Source organism: Caenorhabditis briggsae (genome assembly GCF_000004555.2).
Source record: "Caenorhabditis briggsae complete genome, chrII, whole genome shotgun sequence".
Taxonomy (NCBI): domain Eukaryota; kingdom Metazoa; phylum Nematoda; class Chromadorea; order Rhabditida; family Rhabditidae; genus Caenorhabditis; species Caenorhabditis briggsae.
In genome coordinates this window covers 2,149,560-2,168,898 of record NC_013486.2, presented here as the reverse complement: position 1 = coordinate 2,168,898, position 19,339 = coordinate 2,149,560, and the positions used below count along the sequence as shown (strand labels likewise).

Genomic DNA, 19,339 nt, shown 5'->3' with positions numbered 1-19,339 from the left:
ATGATCTCCCAAGTGGGGCGCCAAACACCACGCCGCACTTGCAAAGCGATGGGCGGAGCGTCGGTGGGGGGAGGCGGGATTCAAAGTACGCAAACACCGAGTCTCACTTTTTTTATTCCGACAATAATTGCAGTTTTGCAGATGTAATGATCGCTAACTACAGGGCCGCATGTGTTCTTAGTATTCTCGAAACAATCATTGATGATAATCCAGATATGTTTTTGCCACGTGGCAGAGATTCTGAAGAGCCAGTTACTCTGAGAGTTTTTGAAGATGGAGATCAACAATTTTTGATGAAATCTGAAATTTCTGATGCTCTAAAAGCCAAACTAACATTGAATAAACGATTGGATACAATCAGTTTGGAAGAGGTTCTCAAGAACTTTGACACCAAAAACATCGAGGTTAGGGTTACCGATAGAGCGCACAAATAAAACCAATCAATTGTTCAGTTCATTCGTTATCCAATCCTTCGTGCAAAACATAGAGCAATTCCTATTCCAATATCAACTCAAGAGACTCCCAACGAATTTTGTATTTCTGGCGATCGATTCCTTTTTTGAATTCTTCAAGGAACTCACTCTTGGTTCGAAGTATTTCCAAAAAGCGAATATCAATGTGCACGATGTCTTCACCGTTTTAAACAACGTTTTCGAATTGGATTGTGTAATGAAAATAGTCATTGAGGATAGCAAAATACCTTTTTTTCCAGTCGACACTTTACTTTCTCCGTTGTGACGAAGAGAGGTTCAGCAGTTTCATAAGTAGTTCGAGAAACGATTCTGCCAAAAACATCAGAAATGCGAAATCCGACGGATTCACTCTTCAGAATCTGAAGAACGAATTGGCTCATTTGGGTCTCACCACGACTTTTCCCGAGATTCAGGATTACGCAGAAACTGTATATGTCGAAGTGGACAAACGCAAAAAGGAGAAGGTCCTCAGAACTTGTGATTTGTTTGATGCTGTTGAGCACTGCCAATTGAATTGCGTACTCGAAAGACTTCCAGAAGTAAGTGCGCTCTATTGAGACGTAGATAGAATTTTGTTTTTCAGCTGAAAAGGTTCGTACACAACCAGAAAGGATGTCACAGAGTTTATGGATTGAAATGCGAGGTATGTGCTGCAGAAACTCGAGAAACTCAAGAAAATCAAAAGTTATCAATTCTGGAGAAAGAACTGGCCGATTTGAAAATCGCCCATCAGAAAATTCTCGAAGAAAATCAGCAAAAATCGCTGGAAATTCAAGAATTACAACAGAAAAATTTGAGATTGTCTGTGAAGAACGAGACGAATGAGGTGAAAATGAAGCAGTTGACCGATAAATTGGCAAATTCCAAGTTATCGATTGACGATAGAAACTACAGTACCGCTTGCACATCTCAGCTGAAAATCCAATGCCTCATTTGCGAGAAATCAATTGAATCTGAAAAAGATCAGATCATCAGATGTCCATTGTGCAAAAGAAGATTCCATTCGAAGGTTCTCATTGATCTATCAACTTTTTGAAAAATTAAAATATTTCAGTGTGCAATCGACTGGCTCAAAGAGCATCAACAGTGTCCAGCATGCAATGGGGACCTCCCGAAGTTCTGAAACCACAAAGCTTCTGGAATTCGAATCGTTGTTTTATCTTGTTATAAACTGTTAACTTTTGTTGTTATATTTGTTTTCTTTTACCTGAAAATGAATTATCGAAAATTAGTTGTTTTTGTTGTATTGAATTGTTATCCATCTCTCAATATCTGACTTTTTTCTCCGATTTAGACAATTTCGGATCCCGTGTTTTTATGCTATTACAGATGTTGAAATTCCTGGAAGTTCCGAGTATTGCCACAACCAAAAACTCTTTTCATTTTGCGGCTTCATATTATATAATTGAAAAGGTTAAATGGGTTTCAATAAAATTATTAAATTTCTTCTGGCCTACGAGTTTGCTGGGACGCTTTTTCTGACCCCTCGCTTGAACCCAAGTGCTACAGGTTATTTGTCGCTTTTTATAATTGAAAAACCTGAATGTAAGGTTTTGTAAACCATGGGCTTTAAAAAAAAATCGAAAAATTCAATAAAAACCATTTTTCTAATATTCCGCGCGAGACTCGGAACAAAAAATGTTGTGATGCGCCTTTAAGTTTCTACAGTAACCTGACGAGAAAAAACGGCGGGAGAATCTAGAATTCAAATACTTCTCCGAATTTCCAGCCATTTTTCCTTTTTTTTCGCCGATTTTCTAACAAAAAAGCGCAATTTTTTTCCAGAAAAAATGCAAGCATTCTGCATTCCAAAAAAAGACGAAACAAATTCCGACATCACAATCAAAGATTTGATCGAATACGTCGCGTTTCCGCTCCGAGAATACCTGAGCTTGCGAGACACAAAATCTTCAAACGATCTTCCGATTCATATGAAAGCATGTCGGAAGAAATTTCGAATGTACGGAACTGACGAGGAGCTGATTGAAAATCTCCGAAAATTCAAAGATTTCCCAGAGTGTTATCGATTTTTCAACGACTCGCCGATGAATGTACCGGGAATTTCTTGCTTCAAAAAATCAATAAAATTTTTCAGAGAGCTCCAAAAGTGTTCGAAAGTCTGAAAGGCGAGAAATACATTCATAGAATCGATTTGTACCCGATTCTCGAGAACATCGCTGTCAACACTATAATGCTTCCTGTTAGTCTGAAAAATTAATAAAAATCGATAATCGATTTTTTTAGAGTCCAGTGTTCGCAAAGATTATCAATCACTACATTCAAAGATACTATCCGAAACATCATACAAATGTTCAATTTGTGAAATTTCGGCCAGAAATGTTTGAGGAATATAAAAAAGAGATTTGGAAAGCATATTTGACTGCGTTCGAAAATGTTTGTGTGGGATGGGAGACATCTGGAGTCACCGACAGACAGATGGACGGGAATTTGAGGGAAAACTGGGTGAAAACGATACGAAAATATTTTTAGGAATTTTCAAAAATTCGGTTTTCAAATTTTGCTAAATTTAAGAAATCGATTTTTAAAATTTTTTTCAATTTTTTCAGAAAAATAATTTTTCTGGAATTTTTCGATTTTTTTAAATTTTGTTCTGAAATTCAGGTTTTTTTTAAATGTTCGAGTTTGTTCAAAATTTTCAAATTTTCGAAAATTTTTGAAAATTCGAAAAATTCTGAAATTTCGATTTTTCTGAAATTTTGGTTTTTTTTTTGAAAATTTCTGATTTTCCAGGTTTTTTAAATTTTTTTTTTTAATTTTTGAAAAATTCTAAAAATTCGATTTTCAATTTTTTCTGGAAAATCCGATTTTTGTCAAAATTTCAGATTTTTCAAGTTTTTTGAAAATTATATTTTGAAATTTTTTTCGAAATTTTTCCAAATATTCAATTCGAAAACAATTTCTTAAAATCAATTTTCAGATTTTGAAGAAAAAAAATGGAATTTTCGGAAAAATTTCAAATATCGATTTTTCCAAAATTTTGCAAAATTTCGAAATTTTTTTGTGAATTTTCCCCAAAATTCAATTTTTCAGGAATTTCTAAAAAATTAAAAAATTGAGAAAATTCGAATTTTTCGAAAATTTCCCCAAAATTTGGCTTTTAGAAAGTTTTTTTCTCATTTTCATCCCATTTTTTCCTGTGTGTCTGTAAATCCCGATTTCTTCAAAATTAATTTTCTTGAATTTTAATCATTTTTTTTTCAGCATGAGCAAGTTCATAAGCAAATAGTCGAATTCATCAAAAAAGGGGAATATCGAAAAATCGATAAAATCTTTGCCGAAATCGATCCGATTGGTTATAATGAAGACGACTCGAGATATTATATGAATTCGTATCGATCGATGCCTCCAATGCTGAGAAAAGAAATGAGAGATGCTTCTGTTATCTATGTACAAACGCATATTAAAAGAGCATTGGGCACTTTGATGAGGGAGAGAAACGAATTTCATGTGTGTTATTGATTTTTTTTGGGTGGGAAAATTTTTTTTGGGTGGAAAAAAACTGAAAAATTGAAAAAAAAAGTTGCAGGAAATAAAGAAAAAAACGCTGAAAATGATGAAAAATTAATTTAAAAAGCTTAAAAATTGACTGAAAAATTTTTAATTTTCAGAAAAAAATTTTTAATTAAATATTCGGATTTTCGCCTAATTTTGTACATATATTTTGTAAATTTTTCAAAAATTCAATTTTTTTTTGATTTTTCGAAATTTAATTTTTTTTTAATTGACTGAAAATTCTTGAGAAAAGTGAAAAAACAACAATTTTGACATTTTTGTAAAATGTTCCATTTTTTTTCGGAAATTTTTCGAAAATTACTCAGAAGTCGAAAAATCCAAAATTCCTTGATTTTATGAAAAAATGGGAAAAACTATCGAAATTTTCAAGAAATTTCAAAAAATTGAAAAATTCAAATTACATTTTTCACTATTTATCTGAAAAAACACAGGAAAACCCCCTATTTTTCAGTTCTTCAAACCGTTCGTCGACCCAATGATCGATCCGCCTACCGTACGCCTATTCGAGGACAAAGATGAGCAATATGTGATAAAATCTGAATTTTTCGATTCCATAAATCTCCTTCTACCACTAATCGATCGAATTTTGTTCGAGGAGGACCGAGATGTCGGCATTATCAGTACTATCAGTTTAACAGATATTATGGAGTTTTATGGGGATCATGCGAAGAAAATCGAGGTTTGTCAGTGGAGCGCGTTTGCGAAAATTTTCGAAAATTCGGGAAAAACGTATAGAAATCGATAAAAACAGTCGAACTGAAAATTATCGGTTTTTAAAAAACTATCGGTTTTCTGAAAAATTTGAATTCCCGCCAAAAAACGACGATTCGCATTAGAGCGCGTTTGTAAGGAGTTTGAGAATTTTTTTTAAAAAGGTTTTCTGGAAAATATGAAAATGTCCAAAAAATTTATCAACAATTTTGAATTTCAATATTTCCTAAACGCGCTCTAACGCGAATCGGAAAAATCAAATTTCTGGAAAAAATTTGGATTCCCGCCGGAGATTTGTATTAGAGCGCGTTTCAAAAATTACCGTTTTTTCAAAAATTATACAAACGCGCTCTATTGACAACTTCTAAAAATCAATATTTTTCCAGTTCATTCGCTACCCAATCACGCGTCCCAAGCACAAAGGAGCCTACGTCCAAGGCCGAAACCGCCGAACTTTTTGTGTTCTCATCGCCGACGCCTTCTTGGAATGCATGAAATTCCTCATTTCGCACTGTCAAATTTTTCAAAAAATCAAAGATTTCAATGTGATTCAAATCGTTTTCGATGAGATGGAAAAGGTGTTCCATGCCGATTTTGTTAGTTTTTGACCCGAATTTTTCGCGAAAATTATCGATTTTTTCCTTCAGGACTATCCCTGCTTCTTTGACCTCCAATTTTTCAAAGTGATGAAAAACAATGTGTTCGCTGGAATGCGAATTTTTGACAACACACCGGTTCGAGAGATTCGAGATGTTCCTCCAGACGGTTTTAGCCTCAAAATGCTCCAAAATGAGCTACAGTACCTGGGACTTCTCAAGCTATTCCCGGGTATTGAGGAGCATGCGAAACGCGTTTTTCCGGAGATTGAAAAGCGAAAAAATGGAGAATTTTTGAGGACTTGGGACCTTTTCGAAGCTATCGAACACTGTCAATTGATTGGATTCCTCGAGAAATTTCCCATTGTAATTATTGATTTTTTTTTGTTTTTTAGGGGAAAATCTGGATTTTAAGCCTTATTTTTCAGTTCGCCGTATTCATGCACAGCCAGAAAGCGTGTCACATGATTATGGGTCTCCAGTGTGTCGAGTGTAATGAAAATTGGCATGACGAGTTTGAAATCACTAGAAATTACAAGGAAACTGAGAATCCGTTCAGAAAAATCAACATTAAGAAGGAAAAGGACGAGCGAGAACGCGAAATTATTTGAATTTTTACCTAAATTTCGTGCTTTTTCACCCATATTTTCTTGTAATTTCGGTTGATTTTCCTTGTAAATGATGTATGAACTACTAACAATTCAATAAATTATTCGATTTCGCCAGAAAATTCCAGAAAAATCGACAAAAACGACTGAAGTTCGATGTTTATCGGGAAAAAAATCCGAAAAACTCATTGAGAATTTGTTCGCTGCGAGACCTGCCAGTCATGAAAAGTCATGCGCCTTTAAACTTTACTGTGAATTTTTTCAAAAAGTTTTCTCTTATTTTAAAACGGAATTTAGTGTTTTTTTGCTAGTTTTTGCTGGGAATTGGTGTAAAAGTGTTTTTCTATTTATTTATCATCCAAATTTGACAATCAATAACCTAAAACCGCAAAAATCGATTTTAAATATTTTCGTTGCAAGACCCAATGGACAAATTTTGGTTATGCGCCTTTCAGGATTACTGTAGTTTTCAAATTTTCGCATTTTTCTGATTTTTTCTTGTTATTTCTCACTGATTTCTGGCAGTTTTTCAGGGGTTTTTAGCACTTTTTGTTATGAAAAACTCTATTTTTCATAATTTTGACCCAGTTTTTCAGATATTTTGATGGCAGCGAAATCGGAACCGCCAGAAAATGCTCGAAAATTCGAAATTCGGCTCTCGACAGCTTTAGAGTATATTCTAGGCCCGGTAAGCGTTGAAATGGTGGTTTTTAGGTTATTTTCGACTGAGAAAACCGAAAAAAACTTTTCAAAAAAATTTTTTTTCAAAAACAAAGCAATTTCCAGCTTCGAAAGACGATTGAAGACGTTCAAAACTTTCTCACTGAAGGCGTTGACAGTAATCAAACTCTAGAGGAAATTCTGGCTCTCGGCGACCCGGATCTTCGAATGTACGGCACCGTCGAAGAGCTGGCTGAAAATATTAAAATATTCAAAAATTTCCCAGAAAGTTTTCGTTTCTTCAGCGCCATTACACCCAATGTAATCGATTTTTGATTTTTGAAAGTCTGAAATTTCAATTTTTCAGACCTCTTTTGTCTATAAAAGCCTGAAAAACGAGGATTTTTTCTGCAAATCCGATCTACTAACAATCATTCGAAACATGGCACTTTTCGTCGTCCAGGACCATCCGGTTCGGATTTTTTCTGAAAAATCAATTATCGATTTTTTCAGCTTCTCAGCCAATTTGGCTATGATTTGGGTCAATTTCTCCGGGAACTGGTGCCTGGTAGTAGTGAGCACGTGGAATTCTGGAAATTTGATTTCGCGACGTACAATGGGATTTGGAAGGAGATTTGTGATGGGCACAACGAGGCGAATCGAAATGTACGGGGAATTCCCTTCAAAATATGCAGAATTTGGCCCAAAAAGTCCCAAAAAAGCGGAATTTCGGGTCCAAAATGCAGTTTTTAGTGCTGAAAATTTCAATTTTCAGCTCTAATCATGTTTTTGGAGCCGAATTTTGATGTTTTTGAAGTCAAAATTTGAAAAATTGGTCAAAAATTGGAATTTATCACATTTTTGACCTCGAAACTGAATATTTAGAGCTCGAAATTCCCCAACTTCGGCTCAAAAATCTGAAATTTGGATCGCAAAAACCCCAAAAACTGGAAGATGGGAATTTTCGAAAAATTCAAAAATTCTGAAATTGGCTCAAGTTTTCCAAAATTCGAATTTCGAGCGGTAGTATGTCGAAATGTAGACTTTGCAGTGTATTTTTCGGGATTTTCAGCACAAAATCATCAATTTTGATCCTGAAAATTGCAAATTTCGAGTCCGAAAACTGGAAAATTGGGCCCAAAATTGAAAAAAAAAACCCTCAAAAATCATTAGTTTTGCTTGAAAAACCAAATGGAAAAACATCAAATTTCGGACTGAAAAAATCCCGAAAAAAGCCTCAAATTTCAATTTTTGGTTTTTGAAAAATTCAAATTTCATCATTCTTGGTCCAAAAATGACCCAAAAACCTTATATTTTAACCTTTCAAATTCAAATTTTTGACTAAAAACCCCAAAAATTTCCAGGCGGTGCGACTTCGCGACGAGCTGACACCGTATGTCCGTGACAGACACTTCAACTATATCGATTCAAAAATGAAGGAGTTCAATTCGATCGCCTGGCACGAAGACCATCGATCGTTCTTCTCAAATATGTTCAAATCGAAAAAATGCACGGATAAGGACATTATGAATCGACTATATGTGTATTTTGTCGACGCTGGAACCATGAATTGTTTCAGGAAACTTATCGACAGTCGACCCACACTTTTTGGGGTAAAAATCGGATTTTTAAGACCAAAAATTGAAATTTCTCGCTCAAAATTGTGCTACTTTCGAGCTGAAAGAGCCTGATTTTAACCAAAAATTCTAAAAAATTGAGAATTGAGCTTAAAAGGGTTTTAAATATGCAAAAAATGGTCCTAAACAGGCTAAGATGGACCAAGACTGGCTAAAAATGATCTCAAATATGATTCAGAATAGGCTAAAAATGGTCAGAAATAAGCTTAAAATGATCCGAAATGGTTTGAAATTGGCAAAAAATGATGTAAAGTAAGCTAAAAATAGTCCTAAACAGGCTCGAAATGGTCAAAAAAAGGCTTAAAATGATCCGAAATAAGCTTGAAATGGTTCGAATTGGCTTAGAATGGACCAAAATAGGCTTAACATGGACCAAAATTGGCTGAAAATGATTGAAATTAGGCTTAAAATAGTTCAAAATAGGCTTAAAATTGCCCAAAGTAGGCTTAAAATGATCCGAAATAAGCTTGAAATGGTTCGAATTGGCTTAAAATGGACCAAAGTTGGCTAAAAATGATTGAAATTAGGCTTAAAATAGTCTAAAATAGGCTTAAAATTGCCCAAATTAGGCTTTAAATGGTCCAAAATAAGCTTTAAATGGTCCTAAACTGACTAGAAATGGTCAAAAATAGGCTGAAAATGGACTAAAATAGGCTTAAAATGGTCCAAAAGTAGGCTGAAAAGTTTTTTTTTCACCTGAAAATTTGGGCATTTTTGCTTGAAAGGGGGACTCCGACCAGAAATTTTTATTGCATTAAAATGTGGTAAAATTTATCTATTTTTCAAATATTATTGCGAAAAAATTCAAAGAAAATCCGAAATCCCCGAAAAACGGCGTTGAAAAGGAAGAAAATTCAAAAAAAGGTGCCGCCGAGGGACGAGGATTTTCAGTGAGAAACCACGGCACCTGACAGCCTTTTTTTTCAAGTCGCCGACAGTGGTTTTTTACTTTTTTACCTGCCGGACATGAAAGTGAAAAAAATCCGAAAAATTTGCCACGTAGGAAAGGCGCCCGCTGCCGTGGCCTAGGTTTCTCACTGAAAATCCTCGTCCCCCGGCGGCACCTCTTTTTAAATTTTCTTCCTTTTCAACGCCGTTTTTTGGGAATTTCGAATTTTTTTGAGTTTTATCGCAAGAATATTCGGAAAATATCTTTGAACACATTTTAATGCAATAAAAATTTTTGGTCGGAGTCCCCCTTGAAAATCGCTTTTTTTCACTGAAAATTGAAATCCAAATTTCGCAAAAATTCCCACTCAAATATCGTGATTTTTGACTCAAAAGTTTCAATTTTTAAGCTAAAATTCATGAGAAAACCGAAGCGAAAACTAGAATTTTGAATGAAAATTTGGTAAAAGTCGAGCAGAAAATTTGAAAAAATCGCAATTTTTTGAGCTAAAGATTCAAGTTTTTAGTTTCCAACTTTTCAAATTTTCGACGAAAAAAAGTCGAATTATTGCAATTTTTGACTGTAAATCGCCGAATTTTCAGTAAAAAATCGATTTTTCGCTCTTTTTTTCTCGGAAATTTTCGATTTTTCAAGGGAAGTGTTTTCAAAAAGGCTTTGAGAATTTCTTGACAATTTTCAGCCAAATCCAAAAAGCGTGGCGCCTACAGTACGACTATTTGAGGATGGACCGTTTAAGTTTGTGATGAAACAGGAGTTGTTCAATGCGATAAATCGATATTCGGACTATTCGAATTCCATCATATTCAATGAAAATGAAAAACATGTGATCAGCTCGATGGAATGGGAAGATGTGCTGGAATTTTATGGAGATCGAATCGGAGACATTGAGGTTCATTTTTGAGGGTTTTAGAGCGATTTTTGGAACTTTTTGACTGAGAATTTGGAATATTCAGCGAAGTTTTGGTCTGGAAAAGTGCTGAAAATTGAATTTTGTGAGGAAATTATTTTCTAGAATTTTTTGGAAAAAACTTCTTTTTTTTTGAATTTTAAAATAAATAAAAAAATTTCAAGTTTTTGCAATTTTGAAAATGCGCTTCATTGACAATTCGTCAATTTTTGAAAATGTTTGAAATCTGCAATTTCGCTCCATTGACGATTTGTCAATTTTTTGAAAAATTGAAAATCTGCAAACACGCTCCATTGACAATTTATCAATTTTTCGAAAAATTGAAAATCTGCAAACACGCTTTATTGACAATTTATCGATTTCTGCAATTTTTCAAAATCTACAAACGTGCTCTATTGAGAAATTGGATGTTTTGAAAATGTTGAAAGTGCGCTCTATTGAGAAACTGGATTTTTCGAAAATATTCAAAATGCGCTCCATTGACAATTCGCCAATTTTTGAAAACGTTTGAGATCTGCAAACGCGCTCCATTGACAAATCATGAATTTTTCAAATTTTTCGAAAACTCGCTTTAATGATAACTTTTTTTTTTCAAATTCCAAAAATCTGCAAACTCGCTCTAATAACAATTCTTTCAAAAATCGATATTTTTTGCAGTTCATCCGTTATCCGATTCAACGTTCAAAACATCGTGCCGTCTATCTCCAGGGACCAACACGAGACGGATTCTGTGTTCTTTGTGTCGACGCACTTTTCGATTCGTTTCTGAAATTTCTGATTTTCGGAGCGAAATCCCTTCAACGGGCCAAGTGTTGGCAGGATATTTGTCGAGTCTTGGATACGATTCAAACGTTTTGCGATTCTGAATTTGTTCGTTTTTTGGCTGAAAAATAGGTCAAAAATCAGATGAAAATTCCAAAAAATGCGCAAAAATTAGTCAAAAATGGCCTGAAAAGTTCAGAAAATATTTTTTGAAAATTTCAAAAATTTCGATTTTTTCGGCAGAAATTTCATATTTTTCTCAGAAAAATTTCATATTTTTTAATTTTCATATGTTTCTCTTCAAAATGTTTCAGATTTTTTTTCGAAAAAAAAATTTCAAAAATTTCATTTTTTTTCCAAATTTCAGCCAAAAAGTTATTTTTCCAGAATTTCAAAATTTCCAGACACCCCACGCCTTCATTCGTGTCGAATGTCTAGCCAACACTGAGAGCCAATACTGTGATCATGCTGCCAATGTTCAAACGATTCGAAACGTGCCAGCCGATGGATTCACAGAAAGGAATCTGGAGATTGAGCTAGTCCGTTTGGGTCTCACCACGATTTCTCCGGAAATTCAAAAATACGCGAGAATCGTTTTTCGGGAAATTGAAAAACGAAAAAAGGGCGAATTTTTGAGGACTTCCGATATGTTTGACGCGGTGGAAATGTGCCAGATTTTGTGTATTTTTAAACGATATCCAAAGGTTGGTTTGAATTTCGAAAATGCGCTCTATTGAGAAATTGGCTTTTTTGAAAAAAATTTTTTTAACAATTCCGTTGAAATTTCGAATTTTAGCTTGAACAAGTGAAAAAATTGAATTTTAAATGCGCTTTAATGCGCTCTACTGATAATTTAACTTCAATTTATCGATTTTCGAAAAGTTTGGACTTTTGACAAATTTCGAAAATGCGCTCTATTGAGAAATTGTGTTTTTTTTTTGAAAGTTATGAAAATGCGCTCCATGGACAATTTTCTCAATTTGTTGAAATTTTCGAAAAATTCGGTCTATTGAAAATTTCAATTCTTGGCATTTTCCGATAATTTCGGAAAATGTGCTCCATTGAGAAATTGAAGCTCTTGGAGATTTTGAAAATGCGCTTTTTTGGAAAATTTTGGAAAATGCGCTCTATTAAGAAATTCGGATTTTCTGAATATTTTGAAAATGCGCTCCATTGAAAACTTGGATATTTTGAAAATGCGCTCCATTGAGAAATTGGATTTTTCGAAAATTTTGAAAATGCGCTCCATTGAGAAATTGTGGTTTTTGGAACATTTTGAAAATGCGCTCTATTGAGAAATTGGATTTTTGAAAGTATGGAAAATGCGCTCTATTGACAATTCATCAATTTTTGGAAAATTTTGAAAATTCGCTCTATTGAAATATTGAATGCCTGGAAAAAGCGCTCTATTGAGAAACTAGAGTTCTCGAAAATTTTGGAAAATACGCTCTATTCAGAGATTGGAATTAAAATCCCATTTCTCAATGGAGGGCACGTTTTAAAAAATGGTCTTCGAAAACGCGCTCTATTGAAAAATCGAAAACTTTGAAATATCTGAAAATGCGCTCCATTGAAAATTTCGATTTCTGGAAACTTCGGAAAATGCGCTCCATTGAGAAACTGCATTTTCCGATAATTTTGGAAAATGCGCTCCATTGACAAATTGAACTTCTCGGAGATTTTGAAAATGCGCTTTTTTGGAAATTTTTGAAAATGCGCTCAATTGAAAATTTCAATTCTTGGAAACTTTAAAAAAATGCGCTCTATTGAGAAATTGCATTTACCGATAATTTTGGAAAATGCGCTCTACGGAGAAGTGTGATTTTTCATAATCTTTGAACGTGCGCTCCATTGAGGAATCGGATTTCCGGAAGTTTCGGAAAATGCGCTCTATTGATAACTTCTACTTTTCAGCTCCAAAAATTCCTGCACAAACAGATGCGATGTCATCGAGTCGTTGGGCTGGAATGTGAGTACTGTGAGGCTCAGGACACGTGGACCGACGACGAAGTTTCTGAGAATCAGAAGACGTCGGAGGCTTCAGAATCCTCAGAATCAAAAATTCAGAATCGTCTGAAAATGCTGAAAATTCTGGAAGAAGAACCATCGGAAATCGATACAATTCTAGAAGAAATGGATAGAAAGGATGCGGAAGCAGAATCGGAAAATTCGACGATTCAGAAGACGTCAGAATCAGAATCCACGACATCTGAAATCGATGATTTGGATGTTCAAGAAATGATTGGAAAAATGAACAACAAATTCGCACAATTTGAGGAGGCTCGAGAGCGAATCAAGGATATGGGAAGATATTTGTGATATTTCCTAATTTTTATGCTGCTTTTTTGCAATTTTTCACCCGCTAACCACTTTTTTTTTTTGAAAAATCGATAAATTTTTGAATTACAAGGCTTTTCCCCCCGAAAAAATGTGGAAAAGCGGTTTTTTTTGTTTAAATTAGCCATTTTTCAGCTTTGATCAAAAAATCGATAAAAACGGTGCTTTTCAACATTTCAAATTTCGTTGCGAGACCCGCCGCAACAAATCGAGTTGTGCGCCTTTAAGGGGTGTCGCCGCGAAAGCTGATATTTTGAATTTTTAAATTGTTTTTCGTGCGAAATAGAGTAACGTGTCGACACAAAAATCGATACGATTCGAGTCGACCAGTCGGACTATTGAAGTCGATAAAAATCGTGTCGACTGACACCAGAAACGACACAGTATCGACACAAAGTCGACACGACACGACTCTGTGTCGACTCGTGTCGACACAACCTCGAGTCGACTCTGAGTCGTGTCGTGTCGACTCTGAGTCGACTCGCGTCGACTCGTGTCGTGTCGATACGAGTCGACTCGACGCCGGTCTCTTTTCCGAGAGGACTGCGCGAGTGCGCGGAACCTCGTGTAGTCCTCTCGGAAAAGGGACTGTTTTCGCTGTTTATTGTTGTTTATTGTTTTTTTTCCGCTACAAATCGATTTTTTTTCGCAAATATTGGTATTTTATGTGTTATTACTTCAAATTTTACACATTCATTTAAATGTAATGCCGTAGAAAACTTATCTTCCGGTGTTTATCAGTTATATCTGATTGAAATTTGTATTATTCTATCACATAATGTTCTACTCCTGCTTCAAATCGTGATTTACTCTAAATTTTTTTACAGAATGAGTGTAAAACTCTCCTGCCTGGGATTTTTTTGAAAAATCGAATGATTCTCCGATCTCTCCCATCAGTCCACCTAGCCCAAACAATTCATAATTAATTTTTAAACTTTTTCGGTCAAATGTAATTCGGTTTCATTTTTCGGTTAAATTTGTATTTTATTATACTGGTGTTTTGCAATAAATCTAAATTCAACTCAATTTTTCATTTTCTTCTCGCATTTTCTAACTTTTTTCTAAATATTGTCTATTCAATAAAACAACAAAAAAAAGTTCAATATCTTAAATAAATTACTGTTCAATAGAGCGCGTTGAAAATGAAGTGTCGTGTCGTGTCGACACGAGTCGATACAGTATCGACATGAATCGACACGACAAGCGAGTCGACACGAGTCGACTCGGTCGACGCGACACGCGAGTCGACACAAGTCGACTCTGTGCCGACTTGCGTCGATACGATTTTTCAGATATTTTTCACTTGTGTCGATACGACTCTGTGTCGACACGTTACTCTAGTGCGAAACAATCTTTTAATAGAGAGAAAAACAAGCTTTATTGATAATTATGCCTTATACAATCAAATAAACAAAAAAAAATACAATTTTTACAGACAAAAAATCTTTTTTTAAAAGATTTTTCAACGAAAATTATTGATTTTTATCCAATTCATCGAGTAGTTGTTGAATCATCATTCGTTGATTTTCATCGTTTTCCGCCTGGAATTCTTGAATTCTCAGCTGCATTCCCTGCTTTTCAGCTTGCCAATTTTTAGCCGATTTTTGAGATTTTCGGGCGCTTAAAATTCAAATTTCAGCTTTTAGCTCCTCGTTTTCTTTGGCGATTTTTTGTAGATCAGCTAGTTGTCTGAAAATTTTGAAAAATCGATTTTTTCAGAAATTTCCGTTTACTTTTCACAGTTTTCACAGTTTTTCGACTCCTTTTGGGGTACTGTAGGTTCTGGATCTCCTGGAGAATCTCCTGGAGGAGTCCCTGGAATGTTCTCGAGTAGTGAAGAGGCTTTCAGAATTTTTTGAATATCATTTTTGAGATTTTTGTAGCTCTTCTCGAATTCTGAATCTTCATTTTTTGGTTGCTCATCGATAATGGTTTCTGACGTCTTCTGGGTGTCTTCTGACGTCTTTTCCGCTTCTGAACCTTCATTTTTCAACGCAGAAATTTTCAATTTCTCTTCTTTCTTTCTCTGCGCTCTCCTCTCCTTCTTTCTCTCCTTCTTCTCCCGTTTCTTCAATTCCACATCTTCTAAAATCGCTAAAGTCGCCTTCTTCTCCTCCGACGCCTTCTGGTTCTTCTTATGAGTGGAAAGAATCTCCAAAACCTTGGAAATAGACGTCATCGCTTTAAAGAATCCCCCAATTGTCATTTGTGTCTTTTCTGGAATTCTCGGCAATCCATCACAGTAGTCACAGGTGTAGCTCAGCACTCTATGACACCCTTTTTGTTGGTGAACGAAGATTTTGAGCTGAAATTTATTGTTATGCGCAAAGGGAATGTTGATTGGCGCGATTCGCGTGCTGCTGGCGCTTTTTTTTTGTAATTTATGAATTTTTCACCTCGAAAGGTCTAAAAATCGATATTTTGAAATCGTCAAAAATGTATAAATTTTTTTTGAATTTAAAGTTTTCGAATTGGAAAATTTTCGAAATTTTTTCAAAATAATTTTCCGAAATCCAAGATTTTTGAGAATTTTCATTTTTTCTAGAAATTATTGAATTTTCAATTTTTATTGAAAATTCTAGAACTTTCAAATTTTTTTAAAACTCGATTTTCGAAAATTTTCAATTTACAAGTTTGAAAATTCTAGAAATATTGGAATTGAAATTTTTTTAGAAATATCCAAAATTCTGCAATTTTTGGTAGTTCAATCTTTTTGGAATTTCGGAATTTTTGGAATATTCGAAAATATTGAAACTTCTAGAATTTTTCATTATTTTTGAGTTTTTAAAATTTCCAAATTTTCCGATTTTTGAAAACTTTAATAACAAATTTTTAGACATTTTTCGAAAATTTAAATTTTTCAGATTTTTGGGAATGTCAACTTTTTTGCAGTTTTCAAAATATTCAAATTTTACAAAATCGATTTGAAAAAAAACTGGGACCTGAAGATTTTTGAAATTTGAAAAGTTTGTAAAATCACAAATTTTGGTTTTTTGAAATTTCAATTTTTGGAATAATCATAGGAACTTCTGTATTTTCAAAATTTCGAAATACTCAGATTTTTAGAATTTTCAGAATGTCTAGACTTTAATATTTTTGAATTTCCAGAATTTTTATTTTTTCAAAATTTTAAATTTTTGCAGTTTTTTAAATACTCAAATTTCTCGAAACTTCCAGATTTCTATACATTCCCCAGTCAAAAAATTCAAAAGTCACAAGAAAAGCGCCAGCCGCACACAAATCACGTCAACACTCACTTCCGGAAGTTGCCCAAGAACACAAAGGAGACTGCAATGCTCAATAGCGTCAAACATGTCACAAGTTCTCAGAATTCCCTCTTTTTTGATTCGATTCACTTCAGAATACACCGCTTCTGCGTGCTCTATGGCTTCTGGACAGTAACGAGTCAATCCACATTTTGCAAGTTCTTCTTTTAGGTTTTCTACAGTAAACCCATCCGTTCCAACATCCAGAACATCAGTTAATGGACTTGAATGCAAATTATTGATTTCTTTATGATATCGTTTTTCAAACTCATCGAACATTAGTAGTGGAATGAAGTATACAGTATTCTGAATTTAAAATTCGAAAAGTTAAATTTTCAAAAAATACTAACACTGTTATCATTTAATTGCAGAAACACCGGTATCATTTGTTTCAGTAGTTCAAAGCCTTTCGATTCCAACTGCAATAGTTTGAGACGGAAAATCGAATAACGGAAAATTTCGAAAAACGCGTCGATGGCTAGAATCACTAGGCTCTCTGCACCATCGATGTTTGGAGCTTTTACAGGAGTTGCTCGGTGTTTGGCTCTAGTGATTGGGTAGCGGATGAACTGGAAAATAAGAAATTGGAATTTGAATTGCGCGCTTTTTTTTTGATGTTCGGTGGAGCGCGATTGTACCACACAATTTTTCAGAGGACCCACAGATTCCAAAGGAAACAACTTCCCAGGAAAAGTGGGTGGAGCCAAAATTGCAAGTTTTTTGAAAAGTTTGAAATGCGCTCTATTGAGAAATTCGTTTTTTTGGAAAATTTCAAAAATGCACTCTACTGAGAAATTGGATTTTTCGAAGATTATGTAAATTTGTTCTATGGAGAAATTATATTTTTAAACAGTTTTGAAAATGCGCTCTATTGAGAAACTTGTTTTTTGAAAAATTTTGAAAATGCGCTCAATTGAGAAATTGAATTTTTCGGAAATTATGAAAATGCGCTCTATTGAGAAATTGGATGTCTTGAAAATTTTAAACACGCGCTCCATTGAGAAATTGTCTGTTTTGAATATTTTGAAAATGCGCTCCATTGAGAATTTGGATTTCTGAAATATTTGAAAATGCGCTCTGTTGCGAAATTGGATTTTTTGAAATTTTTGAAAATCCGCTCCATTGAGAAATGGGGTTATTTTTTGAAAACTATGAAAATGCGCTCTATTGAGGAACAATATTTTTGATGATTTCAAAATTACGATCTTCTGGGAAATAGGATATTTGAAATATTTGAAAATGCGCTCTATTGAGAAATTGCATCTTTTGGAAATTTAAAAAATGCTCTCTACTTCAAAATTTTCCCTAAAACTTAAAATCCAAATATTGTCTTTTTTGAACAATTTTAAAACGCGCTCTATTGAGAACTTGGATTTTTCGAAAACTTTGAATCCAATTTCTCAATAGAGCGTATTTCCAAAACTTTCAAAAATCCAGTTTCTCATTAGAGCGCATTCATAAATTTTCAAAAAACTTGCGATTCCTCATTAGAGCGCATTTTGAACATTTTCAAAGAATCAAATTTCTCAGTAGAGTCTTTTTTGCAATTTTGAAAATGCGCTCTATTGTGAAATTACCTTTTTTGAAAAATTTTAAAACGAGCTCTATTGAGAACTTGGATTTTTTGATGCTTTTTGAAAATGCGCTCTATTGAGAACTTGGATTTTTCGAAAACTTTGAATCTAATTTCTCAATAGAGCGCATTTCCAAAACTTTCAAAAAACTTGCGATTCCTCATTAGAGCGCATTTTGAAATTTAACAAAGAATCAAATTTCTCAATAGAGTCTTTTTTGCGCTTTTGAAAATGCGCTCTATTGTGAAATAGCTATTGTGAAATTGGATTTCTTGAAAACTTCGAATTCAATTTCTCATTTAAATAAAGAGACTTTTTCGAAAAATGGAAAATGCGCTCTATTGTGAAATTGGATTTTTCGAAAAGTTTAGAAAATGCGCTCTATTGAGAAATTTGATTTTCTGCAACCGCGCTCCACCGAACAAAGCATCTTTGCAATTCGATTTCAACTAAACCTCAATATTTTGAATATAATGTTTATATTCCCGATACACATCCCTCATCGCCGTCGTGTAGCAATAATCTCCGCCAATGGGAGAGCATGGAAATCCCGATGCGATGAATGCATCGACAAGCTCTTTATTCATCACAAATCGCTCTTTTCCATCCTCAAACACTCGTACCGTAATCTTCTTCCTATTATTCCTGATAGAACCATGTAGAACAAACATTTCTCCGCGGTAATCCCAAACTCTCTCTACAGCTCTAATAGAATTGACAGATAAGACAGCTAGTTGAGCGAAAATTATCGATTTTTGTCTCGAATCGTTGGCATGGGTAACGAAATTGGCAAGCCGCATCGTCTCGTCTTCATTCTTATCCCAAGATATCGGTGTCAGTTTTTTTAAGTCTTTAAAAATCACATCACCACTCATTTGCTCATATTTTGCTCGAGTTTTTTCAAACTCATTATCCTGAAAAAAACATTTGGCTACGACACTCCGCTATCCCGGCTTTGCGCCCTGTTTAGCACAGCGACAATCAATCGATAAATGCTTTAATGGGTGGGTGAGCGGNGAAAAATAATATTGGGAAAATACGTGCAAAAATGTCATGTTGGTTGAAAAAAACCCGAAATTTTGGAATTTTTTTCCAAAAAAAATCTGAAAGTTTTGAATTTTTTCGAAAAAAAACTTGGAAAAAAAATCTGAAATTTTGCATTTTTTCCATGAAAATCTGAAAATTTAAAATTTTTTCCGAAAAAAAAAGAAAAAAATCGCATTTTTCGAATTTTTTCTAAAAAAATCTGAAATTGTCTAATTTTTGAAAATCTGCGTTTTTGAAATCTGGAAAATACAGAATTTTTTTACTTTTTTTCCAATAAAAACTGGAAATCTTCAGGTTTTCTTTCGAAAAATAATTGA

The 19,339-nt window shown here is 34.2% G+C and overlaps 3 protein-coding genes across 3 annotated transcripts; 2 read left to right on the top strand and 1 right to left on the bottom strand.

The window, feature by feature from the left end:
• Positions 1 to 146: 146 nt before the first annotated feature.
• CBG21954 lies at positions 147 to 5,925 on the top strand (the record flags this gene model as incomplete). Its single annotated transcript, XM_002629865.1, has 9 exons — positions 147 to 404; positions 1,057 to 1,482; positions 1,528 to 1,589; positions 2,259 to 2,433; positions 2,569 to 2,673; positions 3,696 to 3,941; positions 4,459 to 4,686; positions 5,105 to 5,314; positions 5,743 to 5,925. 9 exons carry the CDS (start codon positions 147 to 149, stop codon positions 5,923 to 5,925), a joined length of 1,893 nt encoding a protein of 630 aa, XP_002629911.1.
• A 601-nt stretch (positions 5,926 to 6,526) lies between these two features.
• CBG21955 lies at positions 6,527 to 13,117 on the top strand (the record flags this gene model as incomplete). Its single annotated transcript, XM_002629866.2, has 9 exons — positions 6,527 to 6,610; positions 6,709 to 6,903; positions 6,950 to 7,054; positions 7,096 to 7,248; positions 7,947 to 8,195; positions 9,809 to 10,018; positions 10,694 to 10,906; positions 11,203 to 11,502; positions 12,713 to 13,117. The coding sequence occupies 9 exons, from the start codon at positions 6,527 to 6,529 to the stop codon at positions 13,115 to 13,117; spliced, it is 1,914 nt and encodes a 637-aa protein (XP_002629912.2).
• A 1,490-nt stretch (positions 13,118 to 14,607) lies between these two features.
• On the bottom strand, positions 14,608 to 19,136 carry CBG21956 (the record flags this gene model as incomplete). Its single annotated transcript, XM_002629867.2, has 6 exons — positions 14,608 to 14,755; positions 14,869 to 15,440; positions 16,393 to 16,707; positions 16,752 to 16,970; positions 18,431 to 18,889; positions 19,110 to 19,136. 6 exons carry the CDS (start codon positions 19,134 to 19,136, stop codon positions 14,608 to 14,610), a joined length of 1,740 nt encoding a protein of 579 aa, XP_002629913.2.
• Between the last annotated feature and the right edge of the window lie 203 nt (positions 19,137 to 19,339).